This window comes from Pteronotus mesoamericanus, unplaced genomic scaffold (assembly GCF_021234165.1).
Source record: "Pteronotus mesoamericanus isolate MK-2021 breed Mesoamerican mustached bat unplaced genomic scaffold, CSHL_Meso_final scaffold_12, whole genome shotgun sequence".
NCBI classification, from domain to species: Eukaryota; Metazoa; Chordata; class Mammalia; order Chiroptera; family Mormoopidae; genus Pteronotus; species Pteronotus mesoamericanus.
In genome coordinates, this window is record NW_026555303.1 from 5,388,092 (window position 1) to 5,402,016 (window position 13,925).

The 13,925-nt window shown below is 36.3% G+C and overlaps 2 protein-coding genes across 3 annotated transcripts in view; one reads left to right on the forward strand and one right to left on the reverse strand.

Moving 5' to 3' along the window:
- The window catches only part of DIAPH2 (diaphanous related formin 2), a 908,710-nt gene that overhangs the window by 495,073 nt on the left and 399,712 nt on the right, over positions 1-13,925 (reverse strand). For both annotated transcript variants that reach the window (XM_054587910.1, XM_054587909.1), the window contains one exon: positions 6,731-6,832. In XM_054587910.1, coding sequence (XP_054443885.1) covers positions 6,731-6,832 — 102 coding nt within the window. The remainder of the gene's footprint in view (positions 1-6,730; positions 6,833-13,925) is intronic.
- LOC129082150 (cyclin-dependent kinase 1-like) lies at positions 9,295-12,661 on the forward strand. Its single transcript, XM_054587884.1, has 2 exons — positions 9,295-9,310; positions 12,270-12,661. Exons 1-2 carry the CDS (start codon positions 9,295-9,297, stop codon positions 12,659-12,661), a joined length of 408 nt encoding a protein of 135 aa, XP_054443859.1.

Consider the following 13,925-nt stretch of genomic DNA (forward strand, 5'->3'; position numbering starts at 1 on the left):
ACTTAATGACTGAGCAATACTCTGCCTGCTAGTATAGAAATAAAGCAGGGGCATTTGTGATTCTCTGTTAAATAAATAATTTTCTTATCCTCTTTTAACAATAACCTCCCTCAAGGGCTGGGTTTCTCCTGCTCCTTGCTACCCCTTCTTCAATACACTGAGTACCTGGCCTGGGCAAATACTCAATACTTGTATACCAGCTATCTGGAGTCACTGGCAAATGTTTGTAATGTATTAGATTTCAGGAGAGAAAAGGGCCATGGTTAATTTGTAAAATTAGGATTTGGAATAGTAGAGTGTTGAAATTGACTCTATACCAGAAAAATAATGATACGCTGATAAAGAATATTTTCCCTGAAGGTAGTGATATGTGAAAATTATGCATCAAAAAACATCTAATCTCTTGGTCTGGAATAGAATACAGTAACAATGTCTGTCACAAAAGATACTGCAAATTCAGAAGAATCCTAGAATTACAGCAAAAACTTTAAAACATCCTTCATGAAACAACTGTCTGAGGCCAAGAATGACCATCAAAACATCTACCGTGTTGCTATCCTGTTGTATTGTGGATTACTGATATATGGGGGGGAAAGGGTTCATTTTTGTTTCTTTAAATGTACTGAAACACACTGAACAGCAAAATTAATTGACATCCACAGACAATGTGAACATTCTCTTTCAGACTTTTTAACCGTATTTTATAGCAAAAGCTGATGGAAATAAAATAATCCTGTCAAAAATGATTATGAGAAATTAATGAAAAGAATAACAATATGAATGCATGGATTTGAGAATGAATCAAACAGGGTTTTGTTTTACCTGATCTCAAAATTATTAAACCAGCTTTTTTCCTCAGATTAAAACGAATGCAGATCTAGAAGTAACAGGTAGCATTCATATTTACAGAAAGAATGAAAATAGAGACAATCAAGGTACTGAACACTCTGACTGGACGCAGATAAGGAAAAATGTGGTTTTCCCAGTAAACATGCAAATCTGAATGATTATTAAATAATAATTATTTGGAACAGAGGGGCTACAATCTTCCATCCAAAGTAACTGCCTTTGATGATACATAGGAGAAGAAAACACTTTTAAAACTTTCCTTTTCACCTGGTTAAGTTATCCTGAATAGAGCTCACAAGTTCTTGTGGAGCGTTAAAATAAGTTAAAAAGCACACAGGCTTTATAGTTGCAGTTCCATCTACAGGCATAGATCCACTCCTCCCGCCTTCATATATTTGTGTATAAAAATAAAAAAAAAATGAAGTGTGCTGTCAGCAATATCACATAATCTGTGCTTTTCATTATAAATGTTATTATGCACAAGGCTATCTCAAATTTTTTTTGTTAGATAATAGCTTTAGAATATTTTTAATTGAAAAAATATGGGTAATTTGAAGTCAGAGAAACAAAGGACCGATTAGTAAGAGAACTAATTATTGTCTTCTTTTTCTCAGAAGATGTGTTAGTTTAATAGATACACACAGTGTGAGTCTCTATCCTCAGTGCAAGACAAGTGGGAATTTCCATTGCTCTGAGGTTAGAGAACAGCTGAGCTGCAAACACACTGCAAAGAGTCTAAAAGCTCCTGCTGGGGGTTCTAACCAGAACAGCTTTCAAAGATCTATGCTTTTTTTCTATTCTTTTTTCCCCCATAAGGTTACAGCACATAATTACAATGATGTACCAGTGGGAGGCTATGCAGACAATTTAGCCCTCTAAAAAAAGGATTATTGATCATAGAAGGTGTAGCAACTAGCATATCCCTTTTACCCTGAGGTCTACCTCTAGACAGAAGAAATGCCCCCTTTTTCATTTGTTTCTTTTTTCTATTTATTTTCGAGGGGTTCTTTTTTAATTTTTTACATGTAAATACAAGCAAGCTCAATGATGTGGCTGCTAAGAAAACCCCCCCAAAAAATGTAGAGAACACTTAGCAGCCTAGTCAACTGTCACAGATAAGTTTATTTCTTTCAACAAGTCAAAGCCAGATCCCCCCTCCATTTTTGCCAGTTTTATGGGGTTTGTTTGTTTGATGAAGATGATTTTAATTAATCAGGCAGGAGTAATCTCACTTCTGGTATATGTCTATCCCTAACTGATGAGATTGTTTTTATCACCCAGGAAATTATATAATAATGTGAACTCTACAGGGCACTGGCAAGGGTCATATGAATGAAATCAGAAAATAATATTTTTGGAAAATGCAAAAAAGAAAAGGTTACAATAAGGAGACAAAATTCTTCAATGTTCTAGAGGGCCACATGGATATGGAATTAGACCTGCAAAGGGTCCACTTGATATTGTCTTCATGCTAATACATTCAAGAAACATTTGTTAAGTATGTATAATGTGACTAAAATCAACATGACACATGTACTCACAGAAGTGGCAATCTAGTGGGGGTTTGCAGGCATTAAATTAAAAAACTTTGCAAATAATCATTTAATTAAACACCATGGTAATTTCTAGAAAAGAAAAGGATAAAGGTGCTATGAGAGCACTTAATAGGAAGACATAATTTTGATTTACAGGCCAGTAAAGCTGTCAGCAGAGGAATGAAATGGAAGCAGGAGAGAGGCAAGCAGTGAGTGGAAGTGAAAGGGAGCAGCATGTTTAATGGGCCAGAGGCAGGACAGAGCACTAAGTTTAAAAAAAAAATATATGATGTGGCTGAGGGATAACAAGCAAGAAGCCAAACATCAGGAGATAAAAGTAAAAGAGTTGGTAAGTTGAGGCAAGAAGTTTATATTGCAGCCTTTGTGACATATGACACACTGACACTTTAAGCAGATAGTATTCAATAACATGATGATGCAATGCAAATGCACTCTAAAAATGTCACATGGAGCCCTGGCTGTGTGGCTCAGTTGTTGGAGTATCATCCTGTATACCAAGAGGTTGCAGGTTCAAACCTTGGTCGAGGCCAAGGCATTAACATTGATGTTTTTCTCTCACATTGATGTCTCCACCACCTCTCCCCCCACTCCGTCCCTCCCTCTCTAAAATGAATAATTATATCCTTGGGCAAGGATTTAAAAAAAAAATCACATCAACGGCTTTGCTGAGACTGATTTGGAGAAAGGCAAAAGTGCAAGCAGGGAAAATGAGCTAAAAGTATATCGTAATAATTAAAGGTAATGAAGATGCTGGCTTAGGCCAAAGTGGTGATGGCACAGATACAGAGAAGTGAGTGGATCTGATGTGTATTTTCGATGAAATTAGGAGGTACTGAAGGAACTCTCATAGAGCAGCCTTAGTGCATTATTTAAGGGAACATTCTGATTGCTGTTCATTGAAGGTAAGGAAGTAGAGTGTCAAGGGAGATTAATCTTTGACAAAAAACTTATGCTAGGAAATGGAGAGAGGGAAGTATGTATCAGGGACCTAAGGGCCAATGAAGGTTTTTTTGTTTTGTTTTGTTTCGTTTTTTCCATCCATTTCCAGCTTTCCATGCATTTGTTTTCAAGCATTAAGTGACTAAAGGAGATTTATTTATTTATTTTTTTTTCCTGAAGGGTAGGATGAAGACTGACAAATTGAACAGGAAATGGAATAACAGAACTAAAGCAGTCACTCTGAAACTGAAGTGCTTGGTTATTTCTCTGGAGAGTAAGAGATTATGTTGCCTGCAGTAGGTAAAAAGAACAGGGAAGGGAGGAAGAGATGTCTTGGGGAAGGCAGGTAAGAAATGATACCGCTGCTATGAAAAAATGAAACATCACTGAATAGAAACAAGTAAAACTAACTGCTGAAATGGCAATGAGAGTCCCGCTGAGGGAAAAGCTAAAATGTCATAAAGACACCAATTCACTTAATGCACCAAAGAGAACAGGGAGATATAAAACCAGAAAGTCAGAGGCAGAATGAGAATGCCTAGAACTCAGGTTTTATTCTGTAAATTCTGGTAGATACTGAAGGTTTTTGATGCAGATGTCATATGATGAATAGAGATTTTTAAAAAAGATTTGTATTTATTTATTTTTAGAGAGAGGGGAAGGGAGGGAGAAAGAGAGGGAGAGAAACATCTGTGTGCAAGAGAGAGATGCATGGACCTGTTGCCTCTCACATGCCACCCTTCTGGGGACCTAGCCCGTAACTCAGCCATGCGCCCTGACTGGGAATTGAACAGGTCACTCTTTGGTTTGCAGGCTGGCACTCAGTCCACTGAGCCACACCAGTCAGGTTGATGAATAGAGATATTAAGAAGACTACACTAATCATTTCTGATGGGGAAAGAAAGCAGAAGCAAGACAACTGGTTTGGAGACTCTCCATTAGTGCAGATTATTCTATATCCATTTCCAAAGTTATCCTAAATGTACGCTGTTGATAAAAATTGAGGGCTAAAGGATATTCAGGTATATCCACACAGAAGTGAACTGGATTTCAACACATACCATGAGGAATAGGTTTTAGCATAATTTCCACTTTTACAGATCTAACATATGCCATTTTTAATCTCAGGCTCACACCTGGGTTTAATAATTGTCTATAATTCAATTCAATAAACATTTATCAGTTGTCTATTGTATAGAAGGTCTATCCCAAGCACTGCAAAGCAAGCATGCTTAAAAGACTAAGGCATATCATTATTTCAAATATCTTTCTGGAATATGTAAGCTTATCTAAATTTATGTGGTAAATACTGATTGATACTGCCTTAGAAAACTCACTCACATAGAATAAACTACTTTGTAATGTCCTTGCCATTTTCCCCCTCTAGTCATGTGGCTAAGCATGGGGAGAACAAATAAGAAGACCAGGTGACTTCATGTACACAGTCCCAGAATTATTTATGGTTATGTGCATAAACAAGGAATCTCTTCCATTTTCTATTTTGCTTCAAGTTCAAAAGGTATATTGGTTTTTATGTCTCCAAACTTCATTTCCACGGCATGGTACCAAGGATATTCCTCATGAAGGACTTGCCTGGAAAACTAATACATCTTCCAAGATAAACTACATTCAGAAAAAAATGCCTTAAAAGAAATTGTGTAGTGTACCTACTGTAAAAGTCATAATGATCATGGCACAGCTGAATTATCAGGTGGTACATAGCCTAGCTTCAATTGTAATATGAATTCAAGCAGCTTAGGATTTAAGTGAGAACTACAGCCTTGAAAATGTCATTAATTAATATTGTACTCAAGTGCTGCTGTTTAATAAATAATAACTTTCCAGTTCAGATTAATGCATCTAAATAAAAAATGACAAAAATATCTTCCTCAGTTACATTTACATGCTCTATCTTATCCCAAATATACATCCCTGATGTGCTTTTCAAGGATTTGAAAGAATCTTTGTAGATCAGTATGAAATGCTATATCTGAGAATTAATAAACTCTAAATATGGGCAAGCAGTTAATGCACATGCTCAGAAGAAACATTCTCTGTCCCATCTATCATAATTTGACTTTACATAGGACTTTATTATTTATTTTATTGAATCATTTTTATTGTTGTTCTATTACATTTTTCCTCCCTTTGCCCTCCTCCACCTAGCCCACCCCCCACTTCCACAGTCAATCCCCACTCTGTTGTCCATGTCCGTGGGTTGTTCATGCATGTCCTTTGTCTAGTCCCTTCCCCTTCTTCCCACCATTGTCCTCTTTCCCCCTCCCCTCTGCTCACTGTCAGTCTGCTCCCTGTTTCCATTACTTTGGATCTATTTTGATTGTTAATTTTGTTCATTAGATTCCTCTTACAGGCATTTGCATTTTACACTGATTTTTATTTATTTTTTAAGATTTCCCTTACTTATTTTAGAGAGGGGGCGAGAAGGAGAAAGAGAGGGAGAGAAACATCAATGTGTGGTTGTCCCTCACGCACCCCCCTCATTGGGGACGTGGCCTGCAACTCAAGTATGTGCCTGACTGGGAATCAAACTGGCAACCCTTTGGTTCACAGGCCTGCACTCAATCCACTGAGCCACACCAGCCAGGGCATTTCCTTCATTTTTAAATTGCAAAGTACCAAATCAGAGAAATTCAAATATATTAATATTAAAAAGGTTATAAAATATTTTGGATGAATCAGACACTGTTTGACTTTTAGGTCTCATGATAATTTTAAATCTTAGTAGACAGATGGAAAACAGCAATTTATACCTAGATATCTTTTGTACCCCTTAAAATGGAGGGGGTAAGAAAACATAATACACTTTAATACTGACTTAACCGCACTAAAGCATGATGTGTATATATGAGATTCTCCTACCACTTGAAACAAGTGTATTTAAAGCTTTTAATAAATTAATCACACACAATAGGAAATCTGAAAATTCTCTTCCTTTTTCTGATGTAATATATACCACAAAAAATGTCTAAAATATAGTTATTTATTTAATTAGTACTGTTTTTATAAGCCTAATTTTTTGGGGGGGTTATAAATTCTAACCTCACAATCTAAATAGAAGAAAACATCCAATATATCAATATATATATTTTTATATATTAATACCATTAAATATCAGCACTGGTATGGAGGAGTTTCCATGAGATACTTTGAAACATTTTATAAGATATAAATATTAATTTCTTTATTTTTCAATACCATCACAAATAATAATAAACAAGTTTTTTGGCCTGACAGCTAATAATATACTAAATTATGTAGCTATATAGTAACACAAATATCAACAATTGAAAAAAAAGTCTTTCTTTTCACTGTTTCTAATCGTTACTGATAAGTTGAGGTCGCGGGCCCTAATAATGGGTACGTACCACGACTCCAAATTGTTCAGGCTCACAGAGGTCATCATACTCATCCTTCAGCTGTGCCAATTCATTGAGTGCCTTCTGTTCAGGAAGATGTTTCACAAGGTTCTAAAAAAAATAAAGTATAAATGTTTAATATTTTATATTTAGAATTATTAAGCATGCATTAATAATTCTAACAGTGATAAAATGGGATAGTAGATAACTTCCAGATTGTGATTCTGTTATACTGTACTGTTTTCATACCTTCTTGCTAAAAACATAACCAAAAATGAACTGAAATTTAATGTGAATAAATATATATACACACACACACACACATATATAGTCAGTTACTATGCAATACATTGTATAAAAGTTAAATGAAAAGATCATACTGCATTACATGGCATCACATAGAAATAAAGAGACTGACCTTATGGGTCTTAAATATATAAAATGATTTTTAAACTTAGTGTTCCGTCAATAAAATCAGGCAATACATAAAGAAAACAGAAAAAACACTATGAAGAAATTAACTCGTGTAATAATGATAATAAAAATAATAATATTAAATAATCAACTGTACTCTTCATATGGGTAAAACTTGAAATCTTTCCAATCTTATAAATCACACCAACTAGGTAAAAATAATCTCCCATTACTTACCATATCTGTATTTAACTACATACTAAATTTCGCTTTAACGGAGAATCAAGTAAAAGTGATGCAATCTGATGCACACTCAAGTCTGATATATAAGAGAATCAAAATTGATTAGTTTTTCTCAACCTGGTTTATCTTGCACATTTGTATAGCTTTAATTATTTTTATTACATTATCCTGCAGCCAATCTTTTGGACACTTGTATGGGATTTAAAAAGACATATAAAAGGGAAAAAAGCAAGAAACAAAGAATTAAGAAAGTAAGGATTAAGAATTTATCAAGAAGAAATAAACATTGTAAACTTATATGCTCCGAATATAGGAGCCCTCAAGTATATAAGGAAATTGTTGGATGACTTCAAAAAAGATATAGACAGCAACACACTGAAAGTAGGGGATTTCAACACCCCACTGTCAAAAATGGACAGATCTTCAAAACAAAATATTAATAAACATATTGTGCAGCTGAAAGACACACCGAATCAAAGAGACTTAACTGACATATATAGAACCTGACATCCCAAAGAAGAAAAATTCACATTCTTTTCAAATGCTCATGGAAGTTTTTCAAAGATACACCACATGATAGGACACAAAGCAAACCTCAGCAAATTCAGGAAAACTGAAATAATACCAAACTTTTTCTCGGACCACAAGGGCTTGAAACTGGAAAACAATCTCAAAGAGAAACTTCAAAAACCTGCAAACTCACGGAGACTGAACAGTACACTATTAAACAATGAATGGGTCAATAATGAGATAAGAGAAAAAATAAAAAATTTTCTAGAAACAAATGAAAATGAACAGACAACAGTCCAAAACCTATGAGCCACAGCAAAGACGGTCCTGAGAAGGAAGTTCATAGCAATACAGGCTTACCTAAAAAAGATAGAAACATTTCAAATAAAAGACCTACCACTACAACTTCAAGAATAGGAGAAACAACAAATAATAAATCCCAGAGCAAGGAGAAGGAAGGAAATAGTCAAGATTAGAGCAGAACTGAATGGCATAGAGATGAAAAGAACAATTCAAAGGATCAACCAATCCCGAAGCTGGTTCTTTGAAAAGATAAATAAAATTGACAAGCCCTTAAGCAGACTCATCAAGACAAAAAGGGAGAGGACCCCAATGAATAATATCAGAAATGAAAACGGAAAAATAACAACTGATACCACAAAAATACAAAGGATTGTCAGAAACTACTATGAACAATTATATGCCAAGAAATTTGAAAATCTTAATGAAATGGACGAATTTTTAGAAAAGTATAATCTTCCAACACTGAAAGAGGAAGAAACAGAAAGCTTGAACAGACCGATTACAGCTGGGGAAATTCAAGCAGTCATCAAGATACTCCTGGCACACAAAAGCCCAGGGCCGAACGGTTTCACAGGAGAATTTTACAAAACACTTAAGGAAGAGCTAACCCCTGTCCTTCTCAGACTAATCCAAAAAATCCAAGAGGAGGGAAGACTCCCAGATTTTTTCTATGAGGTCGGCATCACTCTAATCAAAAAACCAGATAAAGACCCTACAAAGAAAGAAAACTAGAGGCCAATTTCGCTGATGAACATAGATGCTAAAATCCTCAACAAAATATTGACAAACCACGTCCAGCCATACATTAAAAAGATTATCCACCACAATCAAGTGGGATTCATCCCAGGCATGCGGGGATGGATCAATATATGCAACTCAATAAACATAATACATCACATGAATAAAAGAAAAGACAAAAAACACATGATCATCTCCATAGACGCAGAAAAAACATTCGATAAGGTACAGCGCCCATTTATGATCAAAACACTCAGCAAAATGGCAATAAATGGGGCATTCCTCAATGTAATAAAGGCCATATATGAAAAACCTACAGCCAACATCATACTCAACAGGCAAAAACTGAAAACCTTCCCACTAAGATGGGGAACACGATAAGTATGTCCTCTTTCACCGCTTCTTTTCAACATTGTATTGGAAGTCCTAGCCACAGCGGTCAGACAAGAAAAAGAAATAAAAGGCATCCAAATAAGAAAGGAGGAAGGAAAGCTCTCATTGTTTGCAGATGACATGATAGTATACATAGAGAACCCTGTAGACTATACCAAATAACTGCTCAACCTAATAAGTGAATTTGGCAAAACAGCAGGATACAAAGTCAACATTCAGAAATCAAAGGCATTTTTGTACACCAGCAATGTAATAGAAGAAGAAGAAATCAGGGGAAAAAAAAACAAAACATACCATTCTATATAGCAACAAGAAAACTAAAGTACCTAGGAATAAATTTAACCAAAGAGGTAAAAGACCTGTATGCAGAAAACTATCTAACATTGAAAAAAGAAATTAAGGAAGACACAAATAAATGGAAGCATATACTGTGCTCATGGATTGGAAAAATCAATATCATCAAAATGTCCATACTACCCAAAGCTATTTATAGATTCAATGCAATCCCTATTAAGATACCAATGACGTATTTCACAGAAATAGAACAGACATTTCAAAAATTTATATGGAACCATAAACGACCCCGAATAGCCGCAGCAATTTTGAGACAGAAACACAAAGTAGGAGGAATCACAATACCGGACATCAAACTCTATTACAAAGCCACCATACTCAAAACAATCTGGTAGTGGCACAAGAACAGACCCATAGACCAGTGGAACAGAATAGAAAGCCCAGAAATAAGCCCAGGTTGCTATGGGCATCTAATATTTGACAAAGGGGGCAGAAGCATAAAATGGAGCAATAAGAGCCTCTTCAACAAATTGTGTTGGGAGAGCTGGACGAGTAGATGCAAAAAAATGATCAGCTGACACCATACACAAAAATAAACTCAAGATGGATAAATGATTTGAATATAAGTCGCAACTCCATAAAAGTCCTAGAGGAGAACATTGGCAGGAAACTCTCAGATACCCCACGCAGCAATTTTTTGACTGGTATGTCTCCTAAAGCAAGGGACATGAAGGAAAGAATAAACAAGTGGGACCTCATCAAAATAAGAAGCGTCTGCATGGAGAAAGAAAACATCAGCAATATGAAAATGGAGCCAACTGAATGGGAAAATATATTCGCTAATGATACATCAGATAGAGGTTTGATCTCCAAAATATATAAAGAACTCACTCGACTCCACTCCAAGAAGACAAACGATCCAGTCAAAAAATGGGCAAAGGACCTGGGCAGTCACTCTTCCAAGGAGGAGATACAGAGGGCCCAGAGATATTTGAAAGGATGCTCATCTTATTTCTGGGCGTTCTATCTGTTCCACTGGTCTATGGATCTGTTCTTGTGCCAGTACCAGATTGTTTTGAGTATAGTGGCTTTGTAGTAGAGTTTGATGCCCGGTATTGTGATCTCTCCTACTTTGTGTTTCTTTCTCAAAATTGCTGTGGCTATTCGGGGTCGTTTTTGGTTCCATATAAATTTTTGAAATGTCTGCTCTATTTCTGTGAAATACTTCATTGGTATCTTAATAGGGATTGCGTTGAATCTATAAATAGCTTTGGGTAGTATGGACATTTTGATGCTATTGATTCTTCCAATCCATGAGCATAGTATATGCGTCCATTTATTTGTGTCATCCTTAATTTCTTTCTTCCAGTGATTCCCCTGCTGGGACTATACCCTAAGAATCCCAAAACGCCAATACAGAAGAACCTATGCACCCCAATATTTATAGCAGCACAATTTACAAAGCCAAGTGTTGGAAGCAACCCAAATGCCCATCAGTAGATGATTGGATCAAAAAATTATGGTACATTTACCCAATGGAATACTATGCAGCAGATAAAATAAAGAACTACTAAACTTCGCGACAGCATGGATGGAACTAGAGAGAATTATGCTACAGGAAATAAGCCAGGGGGCGAAAGACAAATACCATATGATTTCACCTATAAGTAGAACCTAACCAACAATACAAAGATGTAAGGAAATTAAGACCAGCAACACTGAAAGGAAGAGAAACCAACAGATGAAGGGGGAAGGAGGGAGGGGGGGCCGGGGAAAAGGAAGGGAAGGGGAAAGTCAAGGAACATATATCAAGGACTCATGGAGAAAACTAAAGGGGAAGAGCTGAGGGAGGGAAGGAGGGAGGGGGCAAGGGAAAGTGTTGTGGGGTAGGCAGAGACAAATGTATTTGAAAAAATAAATAAAAAAAAAAAAAGAAAGTAAGGATTGGCACAAAACGGCAGAGGAGGAACTTCGCGGGATTGGACCTTCAGTAATGTAATCAGTGAGCTAAAAATAGTGATTTATTTATTGTTTTGCTATATTCTTTATTTATTTTTAATTTTTTTAGTGTTCAAATACATTTGTCTCCATTTATCCACCACCATTTTCCCCTGCCCTACCCACCCTCACAATAAACTTTCAAAAGTCTAGGACCTGACTGAATACTTATAAAAAGGTGTTTCAGGAAGAAAGAAACTGCTGTTCTCTGCTAAGAGAATGACATGCATGAAACAGATACCATATTCCATTCCTCAACACCACTGCGTCCCTGAGTTCCTCTAGGGCAGGGTTCACCAACCCAGTACTGGCCCGTGGCATGTTAGGAATCAGGCTGCAAAGCAGGAGGTGAGTGGCAGGCAAGCGAAGCTTCATCTGCATTTACAGTTGCTCCCTATTACTTGCATTACTGCCCAAGCTTCGTCTCCTGTCAGATTAGTGGCACCATTAGATTCACATAGGAGCGCGAACCCTACTTTGAACTGCACATGTGAGGGATCTAGGTTGCATACTCCTTATGAGAATCTAATGCCTGATGATCTGAGGTGTAGCTGAGATTGTGATGCTAGTGCTGGGGGGGAAGGCTGCAAATACAGATTATCATTAGCAGAGAGGGCTGACTGCACAGAGACCATAATAACCTGATTGCTTGCAGGTTCATACCAAACCCTATCAGTGCTGGGGTCAGTTCGCTATTCAACTACAGTTGACATTTGGAGTATAGGCACCATATTTGCTGAATTAGCAACTAAGAAACCACTTTTCCATGGAGATTCAGAAATTGATCAACTCTTCAGAATTTTCAGAGCTTTGGGTACCCCCAACAACGAAGTGTGGCGAGACGTGGAATCTTTACAGGACTATAAGAATACATTTTCTAAGTGGAAACCAGGAAGTCTAGCATCCCATGTCAAAAACTTGGATGAAAATGGCTTGGATCTGCTCTCGAAAATGTTGGTGTACGATCCTGCCAAACGAATTTCTGGCAAAATGGCACTGAATCATCCATATTTTAATGATTTGGACAATCAGATTAAGAAGATGTAGCTTTTTGACAAAGAGTTTCCACGTGTAGTATCAAGAACAGATAGCTATATTTTACTGTCAGCTCTATTTTTGTCAAGGGTGGCAGGGTGATAGTCTTTGGGTGTCTTCAGGAAACAAGCTTTGAGTCAGAATCTTGCCATTATTTCAAACGGTATAGCCTTTGAATAAAACATTCCTTTCCCTTTCTACTGAATTCTGCCTTCAGAGTTTTTGCCTGTTGGTGCAAGTGGTAGGACCCCATTGTTTGATCAGTTGCAAATACAGATTTAAAATTCCTCAAAATATACTTGGAAACTGAATTCAGCAGCATATTAAAAGGATTGCACACCATAATAAAGGGGGATTTACCCCAAAATGCATGGGTAGTTCAATATATGAAAACTAATCAATGCACTACACTGCTTTAATAGAACAAAGGGAGAAAAAATACACATGATTATTTCAACTGATGCATAAAAAGCATTTGACAAAATCTAACACACATTTCTGATAAAAATATTGTTTACACTAGGAATAAAAGGGACATTTCTCGAGATGATAAAGTTCACATATGATAAACTCAGTTAGCATCCTACTCAATAGTGATGACTGAAAGTTTACCTGCTAAGATTAGCAACAAAGCAAGGATGCCTCCTTTAACCACTTATGTTCATCATAGACTTGGAAATTCTGATCAGAACAATTAGGCAGAAAAAAGAAGTAAAAGGCATCCAGATTGGAAAGGAAGAAAAGAACCGTCTCTGTTTGTAGATGATAATGATTTTATATGTAGGAAACACTAAGTAATCCACCCAAAAACCCTGTTATTGTTAATAAATCTATTCAGCAAAATTTGAGGATACACAATCAGCACACAAAAATCAGTTAGTTGCATTTCTATGCACTTGCAAAGAATAATCTAAAAGGAAATTAATAAAACAATTCCATTTATGGTAACATTTTTAAAAGTACCCACAATGTGATACCATTTCATACCCACTAGAATGGTCATTATTAAAAAGTGGGGGGCGGATATCAATTGTTGGTGAGTATGTGGAATGATAGGAATCCTCATGCATTGATGGCTAGAATATAACATTGTTCAGCCACTTCTTAAAACAATTTGGCGGTTTTTCAATAATTAAACATAGAATTACCATATGAGCACACAATTCAATCCCTGGGATAAAACAAAAAAAAGCTGAAAACGGTGTCTCAAACAAATACTTGTACAAAAACAATCATAGTATCATATTCAATTCCCAGAAGGTGGAAACAACCCATT